Genomic DNA, 23,622 nt, shown 5'->3' with positions numbered 1-23,622 from the left:
TTACCATCTGTGCAAGGGAGCAACAGGCACCAATGTCCGTACGTGTTGGTGAAGTGCAAGTGTTGTGTGTCCGTGCAAGTTTTTACACGTACAGAAATAGGATGGTATTGGAATGGGAACGACTGCCGGAAGGTTACGGGACAATTTTATCAGTTGACCTACTATAATATCCCTACTCTCTGGTTCTTTCGGTAAAGTCACGTAGATGAAAAAAGAAAAAGAAATAAATTAAATCACAAAAATATGGAACGCTTCACGAATTTGCGTGAAGCGTTCCATATTTTTGTGATTTAATTTATTTATTTTTTATTTTTATTTTTCACCTACGTGACTTTACCGAAAGAACCAAACAGTATGGATCCTTGCAGTGACGAAAACTTCAAATCTAGAATGAATATAATATTCCTACTACTATTTTTATTTTACCAGGTAAGGCCCCACTGAACTATATAGCTCTTTTTCAGAAACGACCTGGTCACAATTGATAGCTCAACAAAAGTGGCTGATCGCGTGGAAATGCATTTAAGCCAAATACTCAAAACGCACGTTGATTCTAAATGTGGAGGGGAAAACCGGAGGACCTGGAGAAAAATTCACGTGACCACGGTGAGAGAGACACGCAAACTCAAAATATACAGGTATTGTCAGGGTCAAAATAGAACCCACGATCTCCTGCATACCAGGCGAGGTAGTTAGCCTCAGAACGTGAGTGAACGCACTTTAAAAAGGAACAGCAAAGCCCTGTGCTCTCACTCCCAAAATGTGAGAATGCTCAGCCAATTAACTTTTGATTTTCATTAATTTACTTGCTTTCCATTGTGATAACCTTTCACCTGCTGGGATGGCCTTCTTGCTGCTAGCATTTACACAATTTTGACATCATCGTTTTTATTTTTTCTGTCAGTTTGGCCTACAACTAAAGGGCAAAGATAAAGGCGCAGCGCTGGAACTGCTCGCTCACACCACTGCTGTTGGAAGGGCCTCCAGAGAGAGGTCCTCTATAGGGTATTTGACCTACTCTTCCACGCCGGCAAGACATCACGGAAGAAGTGGGAGGAAAAACACTTGAAATTATTTAAAACTAAAAACATGTGTTTATTTTACCAGGTAAGGCCCACTGAGTGACCTGGCCACAAATGATAGCTGGACGAAGTGGCTTATCGTGTAGAAACTTATAGCAGTAGCAAAAAACTCTAAATAGCAGCTTTCTAAATATTGAGGGAAAATCGGAGGACCCAGAGAAAAATCCACGCGATCACAGGGAGAGAGAGAGAGAGACATGCAAACTCCAAATATACAGGCATCAGGTTCGAGATCGAACCCACAACCTCCTCCATACCAGCCAAGGGAGTTAACATCTCGCCACCGTGGCGATATTTTAACCCCACAACGCTGGGCGCACAGAGTCTCCGCTCACCACTCCTCACTGCTCCTCACCTGGTACATGGGGAAGGTGAGGAAAGTCTCCAGGGTCCGCTCCTCGCACTCGGCGCGGCTCTCGTACTGCTTGAGCAGCTTGTCGAACTCGCGGTTCTGCTTGCAGTTGGCGAGCACCTGCAGGCTGAACTGGTGGTTCCGCACAAACTCCTGGTAGATGTTCAGCATGGGCAGCAGCATGTCGAACAGGTCCGCTGTCAGGCCGAGGGGTCGGAGGAAGAGGAGGAGGGGGTTGGGGGAGCCTTAATGATGATGATTCCCTGAAGACATATCAACACAGTTTCCAATTCACAAAAGCATCAACAACAAATGTGGCCGGAAAACGGTCGTTGGATAGTTTGAGATGCAGATGAGTGAGGAGCTGGGATGAGAAGTGCTGATGGGGCTCACCTAGGACGATGGTGGGCCAGCTGGCAATGCGAGCCTTCAGGCCCTGGTGGAAGATCTGATGCAAGAACATGATGGTCTCGCTGGAGTGGAGACGGGGTGGGGGACGCGGGGATTGAGTCACTGGCAGCAGCAGCAGAACCGCCAAGAACGCCAACACATACGCCAAAACGAGGGTCGGCTCGCAATACCAACAACCCGGCACTCACGTACATGCACACACGCACGCACGCATACGTACGCACACGTATACAGAATCACACGTATGCACACATACGCACACTCACGTGCGTACACACACAAAGACAAAGATCCCCTGTATAGCTTTAACAGACTGTTACGGCAAGTGCTGTTATCCAGCACCTATGAAGTCCGGCATGGCACACAAGGGATGTGGGTGGCAAGCACCGCGCCCGGCCGCCTTTGTTTCCCCAAGTGGCGATATTTACACACAAGCACGCCCAAACAAAGATCCCCCATACAGCCTTAACAAACTGTTGGGGCAAATGCTATTAGCGAGCACCTATGAAGGCCGGAACGGCAGGCGAGGGGGTGGGTGGCCAACACCACGGCCGACCGCCTTCGTCTCCCCGGTGGCGATGTTTACACACCGCACCAGGTACCCATTTGAGGCTGCGTCGTCCGAGGGGAAGCCAATGACCGATTCAGATGTTCGCGGTGAGCGAGAATCGAACCCGGGTCGCCGGGTTCGTGGCGTGGCGCGCTAACCGCTGCACCACCGCTCCCCGCGAGCGGTAGTATAGCAGGCCGGCGGCTACCTGTTGAGGAAGACGGCGCTGACGTCGTCGTGGCAGATGGGCGGGCGCTTGGAGCTGGCGGCCATGCGCAGCGGGCGCAGGAAGCCCGTGACCAGGACGCGCAGCTGCGCCACGTACTCGCCCTCGGCCTCCAGCATGGAGAACACCAGCTGGTTGCGCTTGCGCCGCGACTCGGCCTGCGGGGAGCGGATGTAGTCCTGCACGATCGCCTTCCACTTGCGCCGGCACAGCCAGCCACGCAGGAAGCTCTGGACCTGCGGTGGAGGAGGGTGTGGGGGGTGGTTTGGTGGGGAAAGCGGTTCAAGTTCAAGTTCATTTATTAGGTGTGACCCTGTGAGCCATTCGGCTCTTGAATCGGGTGCAACCGCAACAAACAATAAACAAAAACATGAACAAAAAAACATATTAAAGTGAATATGTGACTGAGTGCAAACAGAAAATCCAAGAAAAGACAGCAAAATATTGCAGAAAAAACACCGTACACCAACGCTGTGTGCAAAAATCCCAGTGGGATGCAAGTCAAACAACACCAACAACCACAAGACAACTTAGATTAAGGCCATCAGTCTAACTCTACTACAACAAACAAACATGGCTAAACCAATACACTTTTCGAAATCACCAAAATAAAGCCATGAAAGCAATGAAACAGTGATCATAGGAATTGTGACGGAATTTTCACAATAAATGACATAAACAACATGTACTACCAAAACCCTGCAGCCATAGCTGGCTGCATGAGTCACTCCACAACAGCAGGAGCATCAATCGGAGTATTATAATCGGAGTATCGGAGTTGGTGGGGTGGTGGGGGATGGGGCGAAGGGGAGTCATCTGAAATTTTGATTAAAAAAATAAAATAAAAAGGAGACTTGCCAAACTTTCAGAAGTAAGGTTAGCGAAGGAGATAGGAATCGTGGCTTTCGCCAAGATGAGATCTTGATCTTGATGGTCAGAGAGTACAAAGTGGCTGCTGGTTGGCGAGTTGGTTAGGGGTAGGGATAGTACTCGGGGCTGGTGGGCTAGTCCGTGCTTTGCTTTCCGTGCTGCCACGTGGCCCCGGTGTTCTAGAAAAGTGGTGTCGCAACCCGGGGAGTTCGAGGCGGGCTCCCTACGCGGCAATGTCCCAGGGGGTACGTGAGGTGATTTCCAAACGTGCGAAAGTATATCCGTACGTGGGAGTCGTTGGTGAATAATCACGTGTGAATCTGCAAATGTGTAAAATAACTACGATAACATTTTAATCCGTACGGTAGCCTGGAGCGATATCAAAGACACTCCTAAACTCAGCGATCGTAAACAACGGCGTTTTCAAGAGTAACCAGCGAGCAAGAACACAACGTCCGTCTCATTTATTTGTATTTCTCTAAAAAAAAGAAAGACTGAGAACCACCGCTTCTAGAGGCGGTGTGGTCCCCGTAGGAGCGTCTCGCTGCCGCGGTCACCTTCTTGATCTTCCGGATGTCGGGGTCTTCGTCCTCATCGTCGCTGTCCTCACCGACCGCGTACATGCGCTCCTTGCTCCTGTTGAGGCTCACCACCTGCCAGGCCACCAGCACACCATCGGCAACAGCGGCAGCATCAGCAGCAGCATCATTATCAGCAATAGCAGCAGCATCATCATAATCGGAAGCAGCGTCATGAGCAGCAGCATCATCGGCGGCAGCAGGAACAGCATCATTATCATCGGCAGCATAATCAGTAGCATCAGCAGCATTATCAGCATCAGCAGCATTATCAGAAGCAGTGACATTATCATCGGCAGCATAATCAGTAGCATCAGGATCAGGTTCATCATGAGCATCATCAACAACATCAACACGATGTTGAGATTGCTTGGTTTGCTTATAGTATACCTCGTGCCGCCAACACCCCCCCCCCCTCACCGCTCGGCCCGCCTCACTGCTCAGCGCCCCCCCTCCTCCTCCTCCACCCCTCCCCTCACCTCCTCGGCCCTCACCTCCCTCACCTCGGCCCTCAGCTTGTCGGCCTCGCTCTCCTGCTCGTCCAGGTGCTCGCGGATGCTCGCCCCGAGCGCCTTCTCGGCCTCGGCGAGGCGCAGCAGCCGCTGGTACTTGTGGAGCGCGCGGTCTCGCTCCGCACGTACCGACTCGTAGCTGGGGGTGGGGGGTTAGGGGGGGTAGGAGAGGGGGGCGGGGGGAGGGGGCCAGTTGGGAGGGACGGGGTGAGGGGTTGCCAGGGGCGGAGGGGTAGGGGAGCGGTGGGGCAGAGGGGGGGAAGGGGGAGGGGGGCAGGTGGAGGGGGGCAGGGGGAGGGGCAGGGGTGGTAGGGTAGGGGAGGGGGGCATGGGAGGATCCGTGAGGTGAGAATCCATGAGGCCAGGGTCCGTGAGGTGAGGCTCTGTGAGGTGAGGCTCTGTGATGTTGAGGGTCTGTGAGGTGAGATCCGTGAAGTGAGGTGAGTGTCCATGAGGTGAGGGTCCGTGAGGTCAGGGTCCGTGAGGTCAGGGTCCGTGAGGTCAGGGTCCGTGAGGTGAGGCTCTGTGAGGTGAGGCTCTGTGATGTTGAGGGTCTGTGAGGTAAGAATCCGTGAGGTGAGATCCGTGAAGTGAGGGTCCGTGAGGTGAATGTCAATGAGGTGAGGGTCCGTGAGGTGAGTATCCGTGAGGTGAGGATTGGTGAGGGTCCGTGAGGTGAGGTAAGGGTCCGAGGGTTGAGGTGAGTGTCCATGAGGTGAGTGTCTATGAGGTGAGTGTCCATCTCCCGCCCACCTGCACCGCGAGATGGCAGCCACCCACGCGTCCCGATCTCCCTCGTCCAGGGCGCGCAGGTGCAGTGCGCCCTGCCCGTCGGGCCCGAACCGGACCACCAGCTCCATCTGCCTCGGGGTGAGCGGTGAGGCAAGGGAAGAGGGCGAGGTGGTGGTGGGTGGTGAGCTTGAGAGAGAAGCGCGAGTCAGGGGTTACCTGCAGCTTGTGGCCTGGCGATGGCCCAATGGTGACTCTATGGCAATGGAATCACCGTTGAGCAAATAATCGATCTTGATTTGAAGCGTTCGTGGCTGCAGGAATCGATACTCTTTAGTTCTTTCGGTAAAGTCACGTAGGTATAAGATAAAATACATCACGACGTTTCGTCATCAGGTAGGAAAGCATGGTCTGCCTCAGCAGCAGACCATGCTTTCCCACCTGATGACGGACGCTTGTGTTGCGCCCGAAACGTCGTGATTTATTTTATTTTACGCCTACCTGACTTTACCGAAAGAACCAACGAGCATACAAATAATCGATTACTTAAATTGAAACGACAACAGCTACGAACAATACAATATAATCGTCGAATGATATGGTGGTGGTGATGCTGCTGCATTGCTAGTAGTTCACAAGCACGTACAATAAAAAAAAAACCTCAACACGTGCCTCAATTGACGCTGTGTCTTCTTCAAAAAAAAGGGTAAAAGATAACGGGGCCACGTTTTGGGACCATGCTCCTGGTTCATTGCACACGAATCGAGGCGCCAGACGGATACAGCGAATACGACTTGTAGACGCCACTACAAACCACGGGGACTGGATAATACAATCACGGAATCACTGTGGGATGATGGAGAGGGGAGAGGTTAATGATCGCAAATCGTGTGCGCCGGTAGTGTTTTATACAGGATGCGGAGCGGTGGCGTCGTGGTTAGCGCACTGCACTGCGGACACAGAGTTCGATTCACGCTCGCGGCCAACACTAGTGGCTATTATCTGCACCCTTCTTGGGCCTCTCCCCCCTTAGGTCAACTCAGCCTCAAGCGAGTCCTGTACCTGAGGTGAGTGTCTGGTCACCCACGTCCCTCCTCGTGCGCGCTCACCCGTGCCACGGCCTTCATGAAAGGTGCTCGCCAAGAGCAACTTGCCCCAAACAGTCTGTTAAGGCTACACGAGGGATCTTTGTCTGTACGGAGACAGCCGGGATCTGTGCGCACGCACGCACGCACGCACGTGGGGGGGGTGCTGCTGCTGCTTTGTATCGATCGGGGCTGTAACCACGGACGCGTCTCGGAATTTGAGGAATGCCCGAGCACCGAGCAGCGGAGATATCAACAACAACAACACAAAATACATTCCCCAGAAATAACTTGACAAAAGCCATTGACTTGGGCTAAATCAATTGACGGCTGCCGTCATTTAGTTTCGCTTGCAATAGATGTGCTTGTGTTGTTGATGGGGTTTGGTTTTTTCTCTCTCTCTCTCCATAGAGCGAATAACTGTGGTGCTGTCTGAATTTCACACTTGAATGTGATCCGGTGGCATGTGACAACTGAAGTAGTAGCCCCAGCCTGGCTTCAGCGAGACGATGTATACTGGACGTGGTGTGCCGCACGAGGACAGACAACATATCTATTTTTTCTACCCGTCTAAAATTAAGCCCTGAGCCTGGTGGCCAAATCATCCGGAATTCGCCCGATCTGGCCAGATCTCTCAAGCTAAGCAGGTGGTCAAATCATCCGAAATGTCCCCGATCTGGCTAGATCTCTCAAGCTAAGCAGGATGGGGGTGAGCCTGGATCTATCATGCTTTGGATGGGCGACCGCCATGCAATCTAGAAGCCATGCTGCTGGAGCAACGTTGTCAGCCAAGTGGCCAGAGTGCAGCAAATATACATCGTTGTGCTGTACTACTATGCTTCCCACGTCTATGCGCCCGCCTTCACCAAGCCCGCACTTGACCAGCAGTGGTGAAGTATGGTTGTTGAAGAACCCATGACCGGCACGGCGTGGGGCGGCGGGGAGCGGGAGAAGGCCCCCTCGTCCAAGCAATGGGGCATTTCTTTTTTTTGGCGAAATGGCAGCTTGCCCGTGAGAGCTGCCGCGGGTTTCTCCGTGGCCTCCGTGGCCCCCCGCGCCTCCATCGATCTCGCGCGGGACTCGGGTAACGCAGTCTCGGCGGGTCCTAAATAAATAAATAACCCGTGACATGTGTCTTCATACAGCCCCCCCCCTCCCACAGCAGCCCCCCACCCCATATTCGCAGTCTATAGCAGGCGGGGGGGGGGCACGCGTCACAATCCTGCGGCATTACACGGCGTGCGAATGGGTTGTGTGGTGGGTCTAGGTGAGTGTAGGTGTGCGCGCGTGTGTGGTGTATGTGTGGGGTGTGTGTGTGGTGTGGCGGGAGCGGTGGTGTGGCGGTTAGCGCGCTCCACTACTAAACCGGCAGCCCAAGTTCGATTCCCGCTCATGGCCAACACCAGTGGCGAATATTTGAACCGGTCCTGGGGCTCTCCTAGGTCGACTCGGCCTCAAATGAGTACCTGGTGCGGTGTGTAAACATCGCCACTGGAGAGGCAAAAGCGGTCTGGCGTGGTGCTGGCCACCCACGCCCTCGTGTGCCGTGCCGGCCTTCATAGGTGCTCGTTAATGGCACTTGCCACAACTGTCTGTTAGACTATACGGGGTTTATTTGTCTTTGTGTGTGTGGGTGTGACAGTCCCATCGGTGAGCTCCTAATGGCAGGCGAGGCTACGTTGGCTGGGTCATGTAACCCTCAAACCCACCCACAGCTTCCATTTGGCCGCTAATCGGACACGGCACTGGTCTAGGAAGCGATGTGCGCTGATGCGGTAGAGAAATACGTGGAGCCGAGTGGACTTGCCGATAACTGGCACCAGCGGTGTCAAGATCGGCCTCTGTGGAGGCGGCTCGTGAAGGACGCTACTCGGTAGCTTTGGAAGCAGTGAGAGAACTATGGAGCGACGGGCGGATAAAAGCCAGCAAGTCGGCACTGTGGGGGGGGGGGGGCACACAGGTGATGCATCTGCCAGTCATCTCAGTCAGTTCAACCCACGCTGTTCCCTGACCTGTCTGCGAGCCTTCGACACGACGCGTGGCCTCAAAAGTGCACAGGCACCGTGTTGGGCTTCGTGTGGAAGGAAACCAGCGTAGCCGAAGAAATCCACCGCAGCTCCGCACAGACAGACTCAAGAATCCATTGCTGTGCCAGCTCAAGCCTACGACGCGTCGTATTTACGGTCTTCCATTCAAAAATAATAAACCTGCAAGCCAACCCCTTCTCGGTTTTTGATATATCCCCAGCCACGACGATTCGATTAACTTTAGAGAAACGTAGCGGCCGCTAACGGTCGATAATTATTAGATCCGCGCGCGCGTCGCGAGCCTTAATAATCGACGCCGATCGATTACGAATAGACGCATCCGTGACATCTCCGCTAGCGGCGAACACGTGTTCACCGGGGAAAGCCCCCTCTTCTTATTACGCCCTGCTACCCACACACACACACGCGCTCTGATCTTTAAACGTCACAGCCACCCGAGTCAAAAAAAGGCGGGGGGCGTTCGTGTGGGAGGTGGAGTGTGGAGGAGAGAGAGGGAGCGGGGGTGATGGGAGAGGGGGGGGGTTACATACGAGGTTAGTCTGGTAGTAGGGGTTGGTGGTTAGGCAGGCAGGCAGTCATCAATCCCGACTATTAATTATCCACCATGGGTGACTTGAGAATATTGGGGGGGAGGGGTGGTGGTGGTGGATATGGAGTGGGCGGGGGGAGGGGTGCGTAGCGGAGCTGTTGGGAATAAATAGCATCGCGTCAATTCTGCTTGAACGATTAGCGCGGCGCGCACAGAGGGAACAGACGAACATCTCCGACGTTTCGTGTCCCCCCGGGCGAGCAGTGGGCGAGTCCCTACGGCCCCGCGGGCTTGTAGCCGGCCTCGCAAGTTTTGTTCCGTGCGCCCTGCGGGCCCACACGGAGCGCATTGGCACTTTCACCGCTTCGAAACGACCCGCAGACGATCATGAATCCCGTCGCTGGAAATGTTCAAGGAATATGATGGACCTGGCAACCCCCCCCCCTCTCTCTCTTTCTGCTAATTGTAAATCGCTCAGTCTCGTCTGTCACTAATCAGGGCCCTCTTGCAGTGACAGAAGTGACGGAGGTCTGTGTGTGTGTGCAAAGTGCAGTCCTATGGTGGCGCTGAGTTCGATACCCGCTCGCGGTCACCAACGTCAGTGACGATTATCTGAACCGGTTCTGGGCCTCCCCTAGGTCGACTCAGGCTCCAATGAGTACCCTAGTGCGGTGTGTAAACACTTCGCCACTCGGGACACAAAGGCGGCCGGGCGTGGTGCTGGCCACCCAACCCCACCGTGCGTCGCGTGCCGGCCTTTTTCGGTGCTGCTCGATAACAGCACTTGTCCCAAATGCTGATAAGGATGTACGGGGGATCTTTGTCTTTTCTATGTTTACCAAAACGTAAGGGGCCCCACGTCCCATTGCTACTGGATGAACGTGAGAGTTGGAAAGAGGAGGGGGGGGTGTGTGTGGGGGCATGTGGCAAGCCACGCTCAGCGGCACGAAGCACGCTGCTAAATTAAGAAGTACCGTGGGCGATGGCGCTGGGGGAAGACCACGGGCAAGATGGCGCAAAAAAACAAACCCCACACACACGAACAAGGAGGAAACGAGGTCGCATGTGGGTGGCAGGCAACCCAATCTGTGGCGTTCCCTCCGCGTGCAGACATCCCCCAAGCCCTCTCTCCCTCCCTCTCTCGGCGTGCAACAATTCTCCCACCACTCGCCATTGCATTGCACGTGGTCGCGATCTCGATTGGAGTCGTTTCGCTCCGCTCTCCGCCGTCGTGGCTCCGTCTCGTTCGAATTGGCTCGCGTGTTTTGACTCGCGCGCACCGCCAGTTTAACACGGAGGGCTCTTTTTTTGTTTGTTTTTGCGACCAATATGACCCATTATAATGAGAAGATGTCGACACTATTTCTAAATCAACTGGAGCCTTCCGTGAATTTTATCTTAAAATAATTTAAAAATAAATCACGTGACTTGTGTCTGGCCACCCCCACTATAAACCCTCCCCACCCCCTCTCTCCGCCCCCTGTAAAAACAGACGTTGCGCCATGCAGCTCATAGCTTCATTCTCCCTCTCGTCTCTCCCCTCTCATCACCATCATCCTCTCCCTGCACCACCGCTGCTCATCCTCCTCCTCCAGGCTCCCTTGTTGCTCATCTCGAGCTGTCTTCTCTCCTCTTTGTCCGTCTCGGGAACGTCCGTCCCGGCATTCCTCCTTCCCCTCTTCCCTTCCTGTCTCTGCTTCCATTCACTCTACTCCTCTTTCTCGTGGTGCGTCAGGGGTAACATATTTACTATGTAAAACAATTTCTTTAATTTTACCATGCAAGAAGGCCCACGCAGAGCGACATAGCTCATTTTCAGAAGCGACCTTGTCACAGATTAGAGCTCAACGAAGTGGCGGCTTATGACGTGGACGTTTTTCACGGCGAAATACTCCAAAAGCGTGCTTCTAAATGTAGAGGCGACAACCGGAGGAGGAGCCAGATTAAAATCCAGGCTACCACGGGGGAGAGCATTCAAACTCCTAATAAGCAGCAGGTGTCAGCGTTGGGATCGAACCCACGACCTCCTGCATACCAGGCGAGGGAGTTCACATCATCGCCACCACGGCGCCCCCCAAAAAGGTCTTAGAGTAGAAGGTCTTATCGTCAGCAAAACAGCCGTGAGACTAAACTACAGGAGATAATTATACAAGTCAACAAAGACTGCTGCAAAATGAGCAAAACAAACGTTCTCACAACAGGTTTCCAAACAACAACAACAATAACTGGAGGGACACAGCTGTGGGGGGGGGGGGGACAGAACACAAAAGGACATGCATATCTCGGCTAATTATTGAATTACAATTAAGCAGCGATATCCACGGCAGGTGGCGCGCGTTTAGCAATCATCAGGCGCGTGAAGCGAATAACGGCTTAATTCGTATTTGAACCGAGTCCGAGTACGCTCTCCTGGCGTACGTGGACTAACGACGAGTTTCTTTACGTCCTTTGGTTAGCCAGGAGAGAGAGAAAGACTTCATGATCTTCATTTAGACTGGAGGAATCCGATGAGCTGTGAAGTTTGATGCAGCTACGTAAAATGACGACGACAAAGCCCATCGCAGTGCGGATGTGACTATGCTGTGCTGATGAGTCCTACTGGACATGGAACCGATCCACCGTCGTCTATTCAATGCATCACTCAGCCGGAGTCACATTTGCTCCGATGCATGTTGATGTTGATCTAAGACAAGAAGGACCAGAATGCATTTGTTAAGGAAATGCTCGTCGTAATTTTTTTGGCATAATGTGCAAATGGCTGGTTTTTTTTTTTTAACACGTTTCTATTGTTTGATCAATCCACTGCTGGATGAAGGCCTCCCCAAGCGCACGCAGCCACTTCTCACGATGCTGCAGTATGATAATTTATCTCGCACCTACACACGAATAATATTATTATTATTTTCCAAGACGTCACGGGTGGGTTTTGGTTTTGTTGTAAACAGCCGCTGTGGTTTAGTTAACCAATAAAATTCTTTGTGGCTGCGGAAATTCCTAGAAAACCGCACCCAGTGGCGAGCACGCTGACCACAGCAGAGGTGATGATGCTGATGGTGGTGATGTTGCTGATGGTGGTGGTGGTAGTGGTGATCGTGGTGATGTCGATGATGATGGTGATGCTGCTGCTGCTGATGGCGGTGATGTTGATGATGGTGATGATGCTGCTGATGGTGGTGGTAGTGGTGATGGTCGTGGTGGTAGTGGTGAGCGTGGTGATGTCGATGATGATGGTGGTGATGCTGCTGATGGTGGTAGTGGTGAGCGTGGTGATGTCGATGATGATGGTGGTGATGCTGCTGATGGTGGTGATGTTGCTGATGGTGGTGGTAGTGGTGATCGTGGTGATGTCGATGATGATGGTGGTGATGCTGCTGCTGCTGATGGCGGTGATGTTGATGATGGTGATGATGCTGCTGATGGTGGTGGTAGTGGTGATGCCAATAATGGTCTTGATGCTGAAGATGGTAATAGTGATGATGCCGATGGTCACTGATTCTGATTAGGATGATGTTGGTAGTGTGGTGGTCGTGTTAGCGACGCCGATGTTGGTATCGTTGTTTGTGATTGTGATAGAGACGGTGGTGGTAGTGGTGGTGTAAATTATAATGATAATGGTTGGTGTGATTATGGTAATAGTGGTGATGGTTATGGCGACATCAAGTCAATACGATTCAAACGTTACAATTACGTGGTTAATAATGATCATAATGCCGTTGATGACAAAGATTGTTGATAATATTCATGATTATGGGAATGGCGTTACAGGTGGAGCTACTGATGCTTTTGAAGATTGTTTATCATAATGATGCTGATGATGATGATAATTATGGTGCTGTAGGTGATACTGAATCTGCTGCAGATGATAACAATGCTGCTGATTACCCTGCTGCTGCTGATGCAGACTTCTCGTCGCTCTATCGGCACGCTCGTTTGTACTCTTCCCTCGTTACATCGACATCAAACGGTGATGACATCTCGTGATAACCACCTCCATTTTAAGCCATACTTCACCCTTGTAGTCCCCGCACGCGGCGTGGGATCCACCACACACACCCACCACCACGATTAGTGCTGTACGCTGAACTTCTTTCGCACCATACGCAACCAACCGTGCTAATCGGAGCTGTAGTATTACACAGCATGCCCATCATCAGTTATCAAGCAGCGGGAGCGATGATCAATCCAATAATGCATCGATGACGGACTCCCTCCCTTCGCCTTCGCCGACTCTCACGGTCCTGCCATGTGATTATAATCACCGAGCACCTGCATACAAGCTGATTCCATCGCTCCATCTCCACGCCAGGCTACGTCCTCTCTGGCGGCCACTCAGTTGCAGACCCATAACCATTTTATATATTTATTTAATTTTGGGCTTCTCCCCCCCCACCCCCCCCTCGGATGCGTGGCGAGGCTCTGTGCGAGGTTTCTTCGGCTTCCTCCGAGATGAAGAACAAATAAAATAATTGGCCAAAACATCTAAAAAAAATAAATGCATTGATTCCACACTCTCGAGACTCGGTGAGGCATTTTCTGGTTGAAAGTAAAATTTAAAACACTGCTGGCATCGCGAACATTTCCCGATGCAGACCGTGAGCTCAGTATGAGGTTGCAATGCTTTGCATATACTACAGATGGGCCGCAAGGTGACCAGAAGATGGCGCTACAGCGAGCGGGATTCGTGAATCCGTCTGTGCGGATCATTGAGTACTCTTTTCTCGTATGCGTGTTGGGGCTTTCTCCGGATTCGTACCGAGCAGGATGCAAACGACTTCTTCATATGCAGCGTTATGCTGTGTCTGCTGATGATGATAATGCTGTTGTTGCTGATGATGCTGTTGTTGCTGCTTCTGCTAATGATGCTGATCAAGCTGCTACCGATAATGCCACCACTGGCTGGTGATTATTTTGCTTCAGCTGATAATGCTGTTTCTGTTGTTGCTGCAGTTGATCTTACTGCTGCTACGGATGATAATAACGGTGCTGTTGACAATGCTGCTCTGATTATGTTTTTGCTGCTGATGGTGGTGAACAATGATGATGATGATGGTACTGCTGATAACAATGACGCTGTTGACGCAACTGCTGCCGATTATGATGATGAAGAATATACGTAATTATAATAGTCGTGGGTCTTGCTGCTGCCACTGAGGATGATGAGGATGTCGCTGCTTCTGCTGTTGCGTCTGATGATAGCGACGCTATTGCTGATACTACTGCTGCTGCTGTTGCCGCTGATGATAATGAACACAGTTCGGATCAATCACCACCGTTCTGCTGCTACTCGCACGACTTCTGCTGCTGATGATGATTACGACGATATTACGCACACATCAACAAACTCTCTCTCTCACACACGCACACAATTAATCTAAAACACGCACACACACACACGCTCGACGTTCCAAGGCTCGCACCTGACCGTCTTCCTCCTCCTGCTCCTCCTCGTGGCCCGAGCGGTGAGGCCGCTCGCACGCGGAGTCCTCCAGGAGGAAGACGGAGTGAGGCCGCGCGCTACCCTCGCTCTCGAAGCAGAAGAGCAGATTCTGGTGGAGCGCGCACCACGCCGCTCGCCACGGCCGTGGGCCCTGCTGCTGCGGGCACGTCCCGTCGGGTGCTCCCAAGGGCCCGTCTGGCCCACCCGGCCCACCGGGCCCGCCGGCCGAGACCCCGGGCAGTCCGGGCAGCGCGGGCAGCACCGGTCCGACGCCGGCGGCGAGGCGGACGCGGAGGTAGCCGCGGCGCGAGCCTTCGACGCGCGCCACCCGTGCCACGTGCATGATGTGCTCGTCATTGTAATGCAATAGCTTCTGCATGCCCGCCGATGATGATGATGATGCTGAGGATGTTAGATGATGATGATGATGCTGGTGGTGATGAATTTATAGCTGCTGCTTATGGTGATAGAGCATGTGTATAAAAAAACAATGATCGTGGCGATGGTGGTGGTGCTGCTGCAGATTTAGATGATGTTGACTTAGGTGATGCTGCTGCTGATTGTGATGCCGGTGTTGCTTATGGTAAAAGTGTGTGTGGATAATAACGATGATATCGCTTGTAGTGTTGCTGCAGCTGTTAGTGCTGATGTTGATTATGACGCTGCTGCTGATGATGGTGAAGATGATAGAGCCGTTGATAAACAATATCGAAGATGATGGTGACGGTGGTGCTGATGAATGTAAATAGTACGTGTAATGATAAACACTGCGCGTGATACACGGGGAATGTCGCAGCTTGAACGCGTGGTCGTCTCCTCTCGTGGAATCGATGAGACCGATGTTTTTCGGGCGTTCGTTAGGAGCGCGTCGCTTTCATTGGAGCTGATCGACGACGCTGGAGAGACGGCAGAGTGAGAGAGAGAGAGAGATATCAAGAGAGAGCGAGAGAGAGAAAGCAAGAGAGCGAGCATTGGAAAGAGAGAGAGAGAGAGAGACGCACGCAGATGGATATATACCGCACAGGGAAGACGGAGAGAAACTGAGACAAGAGGCTGAGCCCAGTACAGGGGCGGGGGGGCGGGGGGGGGGGCACTGAGACACAGACACACGGATAGACAAGGAGACGGACGGAGAGAGATTGAGAGACACGGAGAGCTCTCTTCTCGCCAGGTGCGGTGCGAGACGCGATCCGTGAACCCACCTTTACGCCCCCCCCCACTCCCCCCGCCGCCGCACCCCCACCAATCCCTGGCGCCCCCCACTATCAATGCTTAGCGATGTGCGTCAAATCCAGCGTCTCCGCCTCCGCCGCCATGCGCACAGCAGCTCTGTGCGCTGCTGCGGTGCTCATAGTCAGCTCGGAGCGCTGCTGATTATGATTATGCTGATGCTTGCTGCTGCTGCTGATGATGATTGCTGCTTGCTGATGCTGCTTGCTGATGCTGCTTGCTGATGCTGCTTGCTGATGCTGCTGCTTGCTGCTGATGATGCTGCTTGCTGATGATGCTGATGATGCTTGCTGATGCTGCTGCTGATGATGCTGCTGCTGATGATGATGATGATGATTGCTGCTGCTGCCGCTGCTGCTGCTTGCTGATGCTGCTGATGATGATGATTGCTGCTGATGCTGCTTGCTGATGATGCTGCTGATGATGCTGATGCTGCTGCTGCTTTAATCGAGAGGAATCGGCGAGGATTCGTTGCGCACCGGCGCCAGCTGCACGAGAGCTCCTTGCGTATCGATGTGTTCAGCTAAAGGAGGGGGGGGGGGTGCAGGAGAGAGAGGGAGAGCGACAGGGAGGGAGGGAGAATGTGCGGGCGTGTAGGGGGTGGGGGAGGAGGGAGCGGTAGTGTAGCGGTGAGCGCGCTGCGCTACGAACCTGGGCAGGGAGGGGATGGGAAACCGATCTTCGGAAAATCCCTTCTCTCCTTCGTTCATTCGTTCCCTCGAGCCTCGTCGCTCACTCGTGCACGTTCCTAAATCATTCACAAGATTCCTCACGCCCACCCCTCCCTCACCAACAGCACCAATCCCTCACTCCCCACCTCTCGCCCCACAGCTCACCACCTCCCTCGCTCCATCACTCACCAGCTTCGCCTCTCACCACCTCCCTCACCACCTCCTTCGCTCCATCACTCACCAGCTTCGCCTCTCGCCCCACAGCTCACCACCTCCCTCGCTCCATCACTCACCAGCTTCGCCTCTCACCACCTCCCTCACCACCTCCTTCGCCCCCCCCCCCCATCGCTCACCTCCTCCCTCACCACCACCTGTTACTGGTAGGAACCACCTGGTTCCACCAGCCCACAGGGGATTATTGTGTCCGTTCGTCCGTCGTGCATCCAAAAATGGGAGGGGTCGGGCTGGGTGGAGAGGGGAAGGTGGGGAGGGGCAGGGTGGGGGGGTCGGAGGGGTGGGGCTGGGTGGGGAGGAGCTGGATGGGGAGAGTGGGGCTGGGTGGGGGGTGGGAGGGGTGGGGCTGGGTGGAGAGGGGCTGGTCACCCCGTGGTGCCCTTATAAAACTCAAGGTTTAACCTACTCACGCCGGCTTGTGCCAGCCCTCACAGTCGACCATGTTTGCGGAATACACCACGCCGCCGTTGACCCTGGCCATTGACCGAGCAACCCAACGTTCCTACCAGCTCCTTCGGCAGGAATGTGTTATTCCGTCGCGCCAAACCTCCGTCACCCCGAACCCACACCACATCACCGCCATCCCTCTACACCTCTTCTCACCACCTCCCTCACCCCGGTCGCTCACCACCTCCCCTCACCTGCAACTCCGCACTTCCAAAGAGCACGGTTGGCTACGTACGGCGCGAAAGAAGTTCAACATACAGAAATACCCCCATCGCTCACCACCTCCCTCACCTCGTCCCTCACCAAACCACCAAATATAATTCACACAGCGATTACAACTTTGCGTGTGCGTGGTTATTCATCAATGCCAGTCAAGAGGTCCTTAACTTCATCACAAGATATCATCATCATCACCAATAGTTAATTTCGGTTGAGCCACGTGACCCTGTTATGCCAATGACATGAATTTTGACATGAAGCTACCACGTGACCTAACCTAAAAACGCAACAACTCCGGATCAGTTCTCATCATCACCATCACTAGATATAATAGATATACGATATCATAATTATTGGTCGTCACTCAAAATCATCAACACCAACATCATCATCACCGTCGTGGTCGTCATTTCACAGGGGTATATCTCTGCCTGTTCTCGCGTGAGGCGACTGGGCCACGCGTAGAGATAATCAGAATTAAGTCGGCGATGAAATCAGTCGCGTCCTTCACTCATTCAAAGCACGTGTTTATTCATTCCCCATCACTGCTGCTGCGCTTGCCACAATTCCCCGAACGAAAAGCACCGTCGACTGTACCTTCATCCCGAGATAGCTGACAGTCATCGTCGAGCTCCCGGGTCGATACAAAATAACTCGCCGCGTTTGTGTGATTTGGTGCTTCGGTTAAGAAGGAAGCAACGCCATCGACAGCGACCGTCTCTCGACTCGATCCCAGGTGTCCTACGGGCGCCATGCAGCACGTGCCACGCGCTTCCACAACGGCATGTCGCGTCACTGGTGTCACGTGATGCGGGTGACACAGTTGCCATGGTTTCCAGGTGACACCCGCGCGCCGTGCCACGTGTCGTCACGTCTCTCGGCTGTGGGGGGCGGGGGCGAGGTCTCCCCCCCCCCTCCACCCGCCGAGAAATGCTATGTTAACGCTATTCACCAGATACAATAGATTGCCTTTTTGATGTAAGGCTCTATTTAATTGTACATGCCCGATATCAATGGAGGGACATATTTTAAAAGCTTGACATTTCGGGACCCCCCCCCCCCAGCCTCCCTGCCCCCACCGCCGCCTCTCTTGCACTCCCTTGGGAAGTGTCTAAACCAGTGGTTCTTCTAAACCAGTAGTTCTTCTTTGCCTGGGGAGCACGCATCCTCTGGGCGTGCGAGATGCCATTTCTGGTGGTGCGATACATGGCCAAATTTTGTTTTTACTGGTAGGAACATCCTGGTTACACCAGCCCACAGGGGATTATTGTGTCCGTCGTGCAGGGAGGGGCTGGGTGGGGAGGGGAGGGTGGGGAGGGGCTGGGTGGGTGGGGAGGGTGGGGCTGGGAGGGGAGGGGAGAGGAGGGTGGGGAAGGTGGGAAGGGGCTGGGTGGAAAGGGTGGGGAGGGTGGGGCTGGGTGGGGGGTGGGAGGGGTGGGGCTGGGTGGGGAGGGGCTGGTCACCCGGTGGTGCCCTTATAAAACTCAACGTTTAACCTACTCACGCCGGCTTGTGCCCGCCCTCACAGTCGGGCATATTTTCGGAATACACCACGCCGCCGTTGACCCTGGCCATTGACCGAGCAACCCAACGTTCCTACCAGCTCCCCCCGCAGGAATTTGTCATGTATATCATCGAAAAAACACAAATTATGCACGGGCATGTAAGTACACCTACTTTGTTTCATCAAAGCTACGTATGTATTAACATTACTACAGAAAAAAATACGATTAAGAACCAAAGGGGTGCAAGTCTTGAGTAAAGGTTTAAGAACCACTCTTGTAGATCCACGTCTGACCCGACGCATCGCCATCCTCTGATTCCCCCCCCCCCAACACCGTCACCATCAACCCGGGCTCGCTCGCTCACACATTCACCAATCTTACGTAACGCGCGCAAGCAACCACGTGCGCGGCCACGTGCGCGCGCGTGGACCGGCATCTCACGTGCGCCAATTACAATTCGTCATCGGCGGCATCGTCGTCATCATCATCAGTAGCAGCAACAGCAGCAGCTACGTAAACATTTCAAAATGTAAATCATCTTGCCTTGCCGTTCTCGCGGAGCGCTCCCACGTTACCATCTCGTTGAAACCCCCCACGCGCAAACAACCCAGCAAAAACTACCCGACAGCTGTCATCATCCATCATCATCATCTATCCACTGCTGGATTACTGGATGTAAGACACCCCAAAACGATCGTCGTGCGTGAGCCATGCTTGACAATAGACCATTTCAATACAATTGTCATCGAGCTATTATCTTTCCACTATCGGATGAAGGTCTCTTCCACGACAGCTCCATCCCCCCAAGATCTTATGATTACCATATTCGACGTATCACTTCTCTCCATCTCTCACACACACACACATCCACACATTATTCCACGCATGGGCTTCTATATACTGTTGGAGCAAGCGGTGATAGCGAGCACCTGTTAAAATCGTCCGTCTTTGTCCAGGTATGCATTTAAGGCTAAGTCGACCTAATGGAAGCAAAGGACAAGTTCTGACATAACACACCCGCACACAGAAGCGCACGTATAAGCGAGTCGAGAGAATTGTGGAGCCGTGGCACGGCGGTTAGTGTGCAACGCGATGAGACCCCAGAGTTCGATTCCCGGCCACGGACGGAGCTAGCACCTGCAGTGGCGATGGATATCATAACCGGTCCAGAACCATCCGTTCCCCAATCCGCACTGACACAGCCTGGCTAAGCATGGGCGGGGGGGGGGCTCCATAACCGACACATCTTGGGGAGGCTTTCATACATTTGTAGATTGAGAATGGCTGGAATTAATCTTGTTATTGTTGTAGAAATAGGCTGTCGCGATATAGAGAGTCAATGCATAAAGGCTGACCCACTTAAGAACAGCAATCGCATTTACTCGATTAAATGTGTACAGAGGGCCCATTGAATAGAGGACATTCTTTCCAATCCATCGCGTTAAGTTCAAATCACTCAAATATCTCACGAGCTGCGTTGATTCGCGCGATGCCATTGTGTTGCGCTATTGCACAAAAGCAGTGCCAGAGCGAATGTGGGATGGGATGGGATGGGGAGGGGGGGCCTTCGGGGGAGGGGGGGAGCAAGGGGGGGGGGGTCGCCCCAGGCGTCCCATCCCTACGAGGAGCGGTGAGTGGAGGGGGGGGGGGGCTTCGTCGAATTGTTGAAAACGAAGCCAGCAGTGGCTGCTGGTTTGGCTCTCGTTTTTGGTGGGGCGGTGCCGACGCGGGGGACGAGGGGTGGCTGAAACGAAAATTTCAAACCCAGGATCTCAGCGGTGCCTCTCCGCAGTGTCTCTGGACGTCTCCGCATCCCAGCCAACCTTCACCGAACCTCACTCCTCACCAGCCGTGGTGAAGTATGGTCAAACAACCTCCCGTGAAATTTCGATTTAAAGCTTTCGTGACTGCAGGGATTCATCTTCTTGGTTCTTTCGGTAAAGTCACATAGAAGGGAAATAATAAAATAAAACATAATAAAATATTTGATTATGTTTTAAAAATAATATTATGTTTTAAAAATTAAAACACAATAAAATATTTTATTATGTTTTATTTGTATTATTTTAACAGGACCCTGCGGGGTGGGCTGGTAGGAATAATACTAATACCGGTACAGGGATATCGACCGCACACACACGCGCACACACACACACCGCACGCACACACACACACACGTACACACACATGCACGCACGCACACGTAATGAAGTTGTGTTGCTACGCTTCCAGTTCGCCGTGAATAACGATCCGAAGCCCAATAGCGCCCATTCATCACGCCGCTCGAGTGGGCCGGACACGCACACACGCACGCACACACACGCACACAGTCACACATATACACACACGCACGCACACACGCACACACAGACACGCACACACACGCGCATACACACGCACACACACGCACGCACGCAAACACACACGCACACACACACACGCGCATACACACGCACACACACACGCACACACATACACACACGCACGCACGCGCACACACGCGCACACACACACACGCACCTCTCACCTGCAAGGCAGCGGTCGCCGCTTCTCCCCCCACATCTCTCGTCGCGGCAGCTGTAACGATGGTGCAAGTTTGTTTTTATCATCAATTCCTCCTCCACCCCTCCCCGCCACTGTTCACCCACCAGAATAAATGAGTTCGCCCATAGTCAGTCGATCAAAAAGTTTTGCCGTGAGGCGCCGGAAGCGACGGCCATCTTGTTTAATTCACAGATCGCAGGGGGAGCGGGCGGCCATCTTGTCGGACAGGGTCATTCCAAGTGTTTGCAGTAGGGGGCGATGTTGATACACGGACGGACGGACGGACGATATAATCTATTGGTGGTCTGGTCCACTTCGTTCCTACCAGTATTACTTCCCTTCTACGTGACTTTACCGAAAGAACCAAGAAGATGAACCTCCCGTGAGTGACACGTCGCGAGGAGGCTTTGTTGGTGTGACGTTCTGGCCCCGTGCCCCTACTGGACATCTGTGAAAAAGAGCTTAATAGCTCATCGGATTCCTCCAGTATTCATAAATATTCTTTCTTTTTTAATTAAATATGTATATGGATGAGTGCGCAAGGGTTCGAGGGGTGGCGCAATGGTGATGGCCGACATGAGTTCGAATCCCGGCCACGGCTGACATCAGCGGCGAGTGTGCTCTCTCAATCGGTCCTGCCCTCTCGCATTTCATCCCAGCCGCCCTGACCACTGGCGTGCTAAGGTATAGCTGACACATTATGAGGCTTTCATCCAGCTGTGGAACTAACAAAAGGGCTGTGTATTAACATTAACCCCCACACACACACAAAGACGCGTGCGACGCTGGACATTTGCATGGAAATGGAGCGAACGAAGATGAAAGGCAGGCGGATGAGCACGCATTTCAAATCCACCCACCCGCTCCAGCCCCAGCTCAAAGTACCCCCCCCCCCCACCCCTGCCATCTCCCCCCCCCAGCTTCCCTCTCATGCCACGTTCCCACGGCCACTAACAAGGAAGCGGGCCTGCTCGGGCCAGAATTGGACTCGCGCAGGCCCGGACGCAACACAAGCGTCCGTCACCAGGTGAGGACGGACGCTTGTGTGAGGACGGACGCCTGTCGTGTTCTTTTATTATTTTTTCTATCTACGTGACTTTACCGAAAGAACCAGAGAGCCTGCTGTATATGTGGAGTTTGCGTGTCTCTCTCTCCCTCTCTCATTTTTTTTCCTTTGGGTTTTCCCCTCCACATGTAGAATCAACATCACGCGTTTCGAGACATTTGGCTACTGCTATGCATTTCCACGTGATAAGCCACTTTACTTGGTTGAGCAATCATTTGTGGCAGCCAGGTCGCTTCTGAAAAAGAGCTATAGAGCTCAGTGGGCCTTGCTTAGTAAAATAAAAAAAAACATTATTTAGTTTTGTTTATGTGGGCCGCGGTGCTCGTTTTCGTAAGCAAGATTCCCGATTATGATGTTTTATTTTTATTATTTTATTATTTCCCTTCTACGTGACTTTACCGAAAGAACCAAGAAGAAGAAGATGCCCGACCTTACCCCAGCCGACCTCTGAGCAAGTCGAGACACCTATTGGCTTCCACGCCTTAACCTCACATTTCAACTCTTAACTTATACCAGCAGTCAAACTCTTATTATCCGTCATCTATCCAGCTATCTTGACTCTGTACCACCTACCGACGTTACCTGCCTACCTATATTCTGACTTTCGTTTAACGCACGGGATCGGCAATCTGCGGAGCGGCATGCGGCTATTGAAGGTCCCCTCGTGTTCACATTGCGGCACATGATTATAGTGAATTGTTTACCGAATTCGAAAATCAAATGTCTCATGTTGTTATTTGGGTTGCCGATCGCCTGGTCTAACAGAGGACTCACCCAGCTACCTGTAACCTGCCTTATTAACCATATAGATAATAATGACTTTCTATAAATCTAAACGCCGCCCTGCCGACCCAACTACCCCTTGATATACAGCAACGTATCTGTGTGCAGAGACCGGCTTGTGCTGCTGGAACGCAGGCAGGCGTGGGAGAGGGGAGGAAGGGAATGAAATGGGCTGTGACATCGCGACTTTTAATTGAATGTCGATTCATCGATTCGACTGGCGTCCAATCGCAGAAGCGGTATGACACGCGTTCTACAGAGACGGGCAGGCAGTCACAGACAAGATAATGGAGAACGGGAGGAACGTGTTGACCCAGGACTTGAGCCAGGAGCATGGGAGCCGACCGCACATGTGTCTGGCGTCTGGTGGAAGACGGATTTCCACAGCACGGGCAGTGCAGAGGAGAAGGAGCGACCTCCCACTGAGAGAAGGTTCACTGGGAAGCATGGACCGAAAGCCGCGGTTGCTGGAACGATCCCCTGGAGGAGAATTTAGTTTTTTGTGAGAGTCCGT

General features: G+C 52.9%; 1 protein-coding gene across 1 annotated transcript in view; it reads right to left on the bottom strand.

The window, feature by feature from the left end:
- The window catches only part of LOC144734787 (ras-specific guanine nucleotide-releasing factor 1-like), a 35,004-nt gene extending 19,820 nt beyond the window's left edge, over window positions 1-15,184 (bottom strand). Inside the window, exons 1-8 of the mRNA XM_078617163.1 lie at window positions 14,687-15,184; window positions 14,390-14,563; window positions 5,335-5,435; window positions 4,573-4,720; window positions 4,049-4,144; window positions 2,604-2,857; window positions 1,828-1,907; window positions 1,438-1,631 (exon numbers count right to left, since the gene is read on the bottom strand). Coding sequence (XP_078473289.1) covers window positions 1,438-1,631; window positions 1,828-1,907; window positions 2,604-2,857; window positions 4,049-4,144; window positions 4,573-4,720; window positions 5,335-5,435; window positions 14,390-14,563; window positions 14,687-14,788 — 1,149 coding nt within the window. The 5' untranslated portion in view covers window positions 14,789-15,184. The remainder of the gene's footprint in view (window positions 1-1,437; window positions 1,632-1,827; window positions 1,908-2,603; window positions 2,858-4,048; window positions 4,145-4,572; window positions 4,721-5,334; window positions 5,436-14,389; window positions 14,564-14,686) is intronic.
- Window positions 15,185-23,622: the final 8,438 nt, after the last annotated feature.

This window comes from Lampetra planeri, chromosome 3 (assembly GCF_965212315.1).
Source record: "Lampetra planeri chromosome 3, kcLamPlan1.2.h2, whole genome shotgun sequence".
NCBI lineage: Eukaryota > Metazoa > Chordata > Hyperoartia > Petromyzontiformes > Petromyzontidae > Lampetra > Lampetra planeri.
The sequence above is the reverse complement of the archived record's forward strand: the minus strand, read 5'-3'. Positions and strand labels throughout refer to the sequence as shown.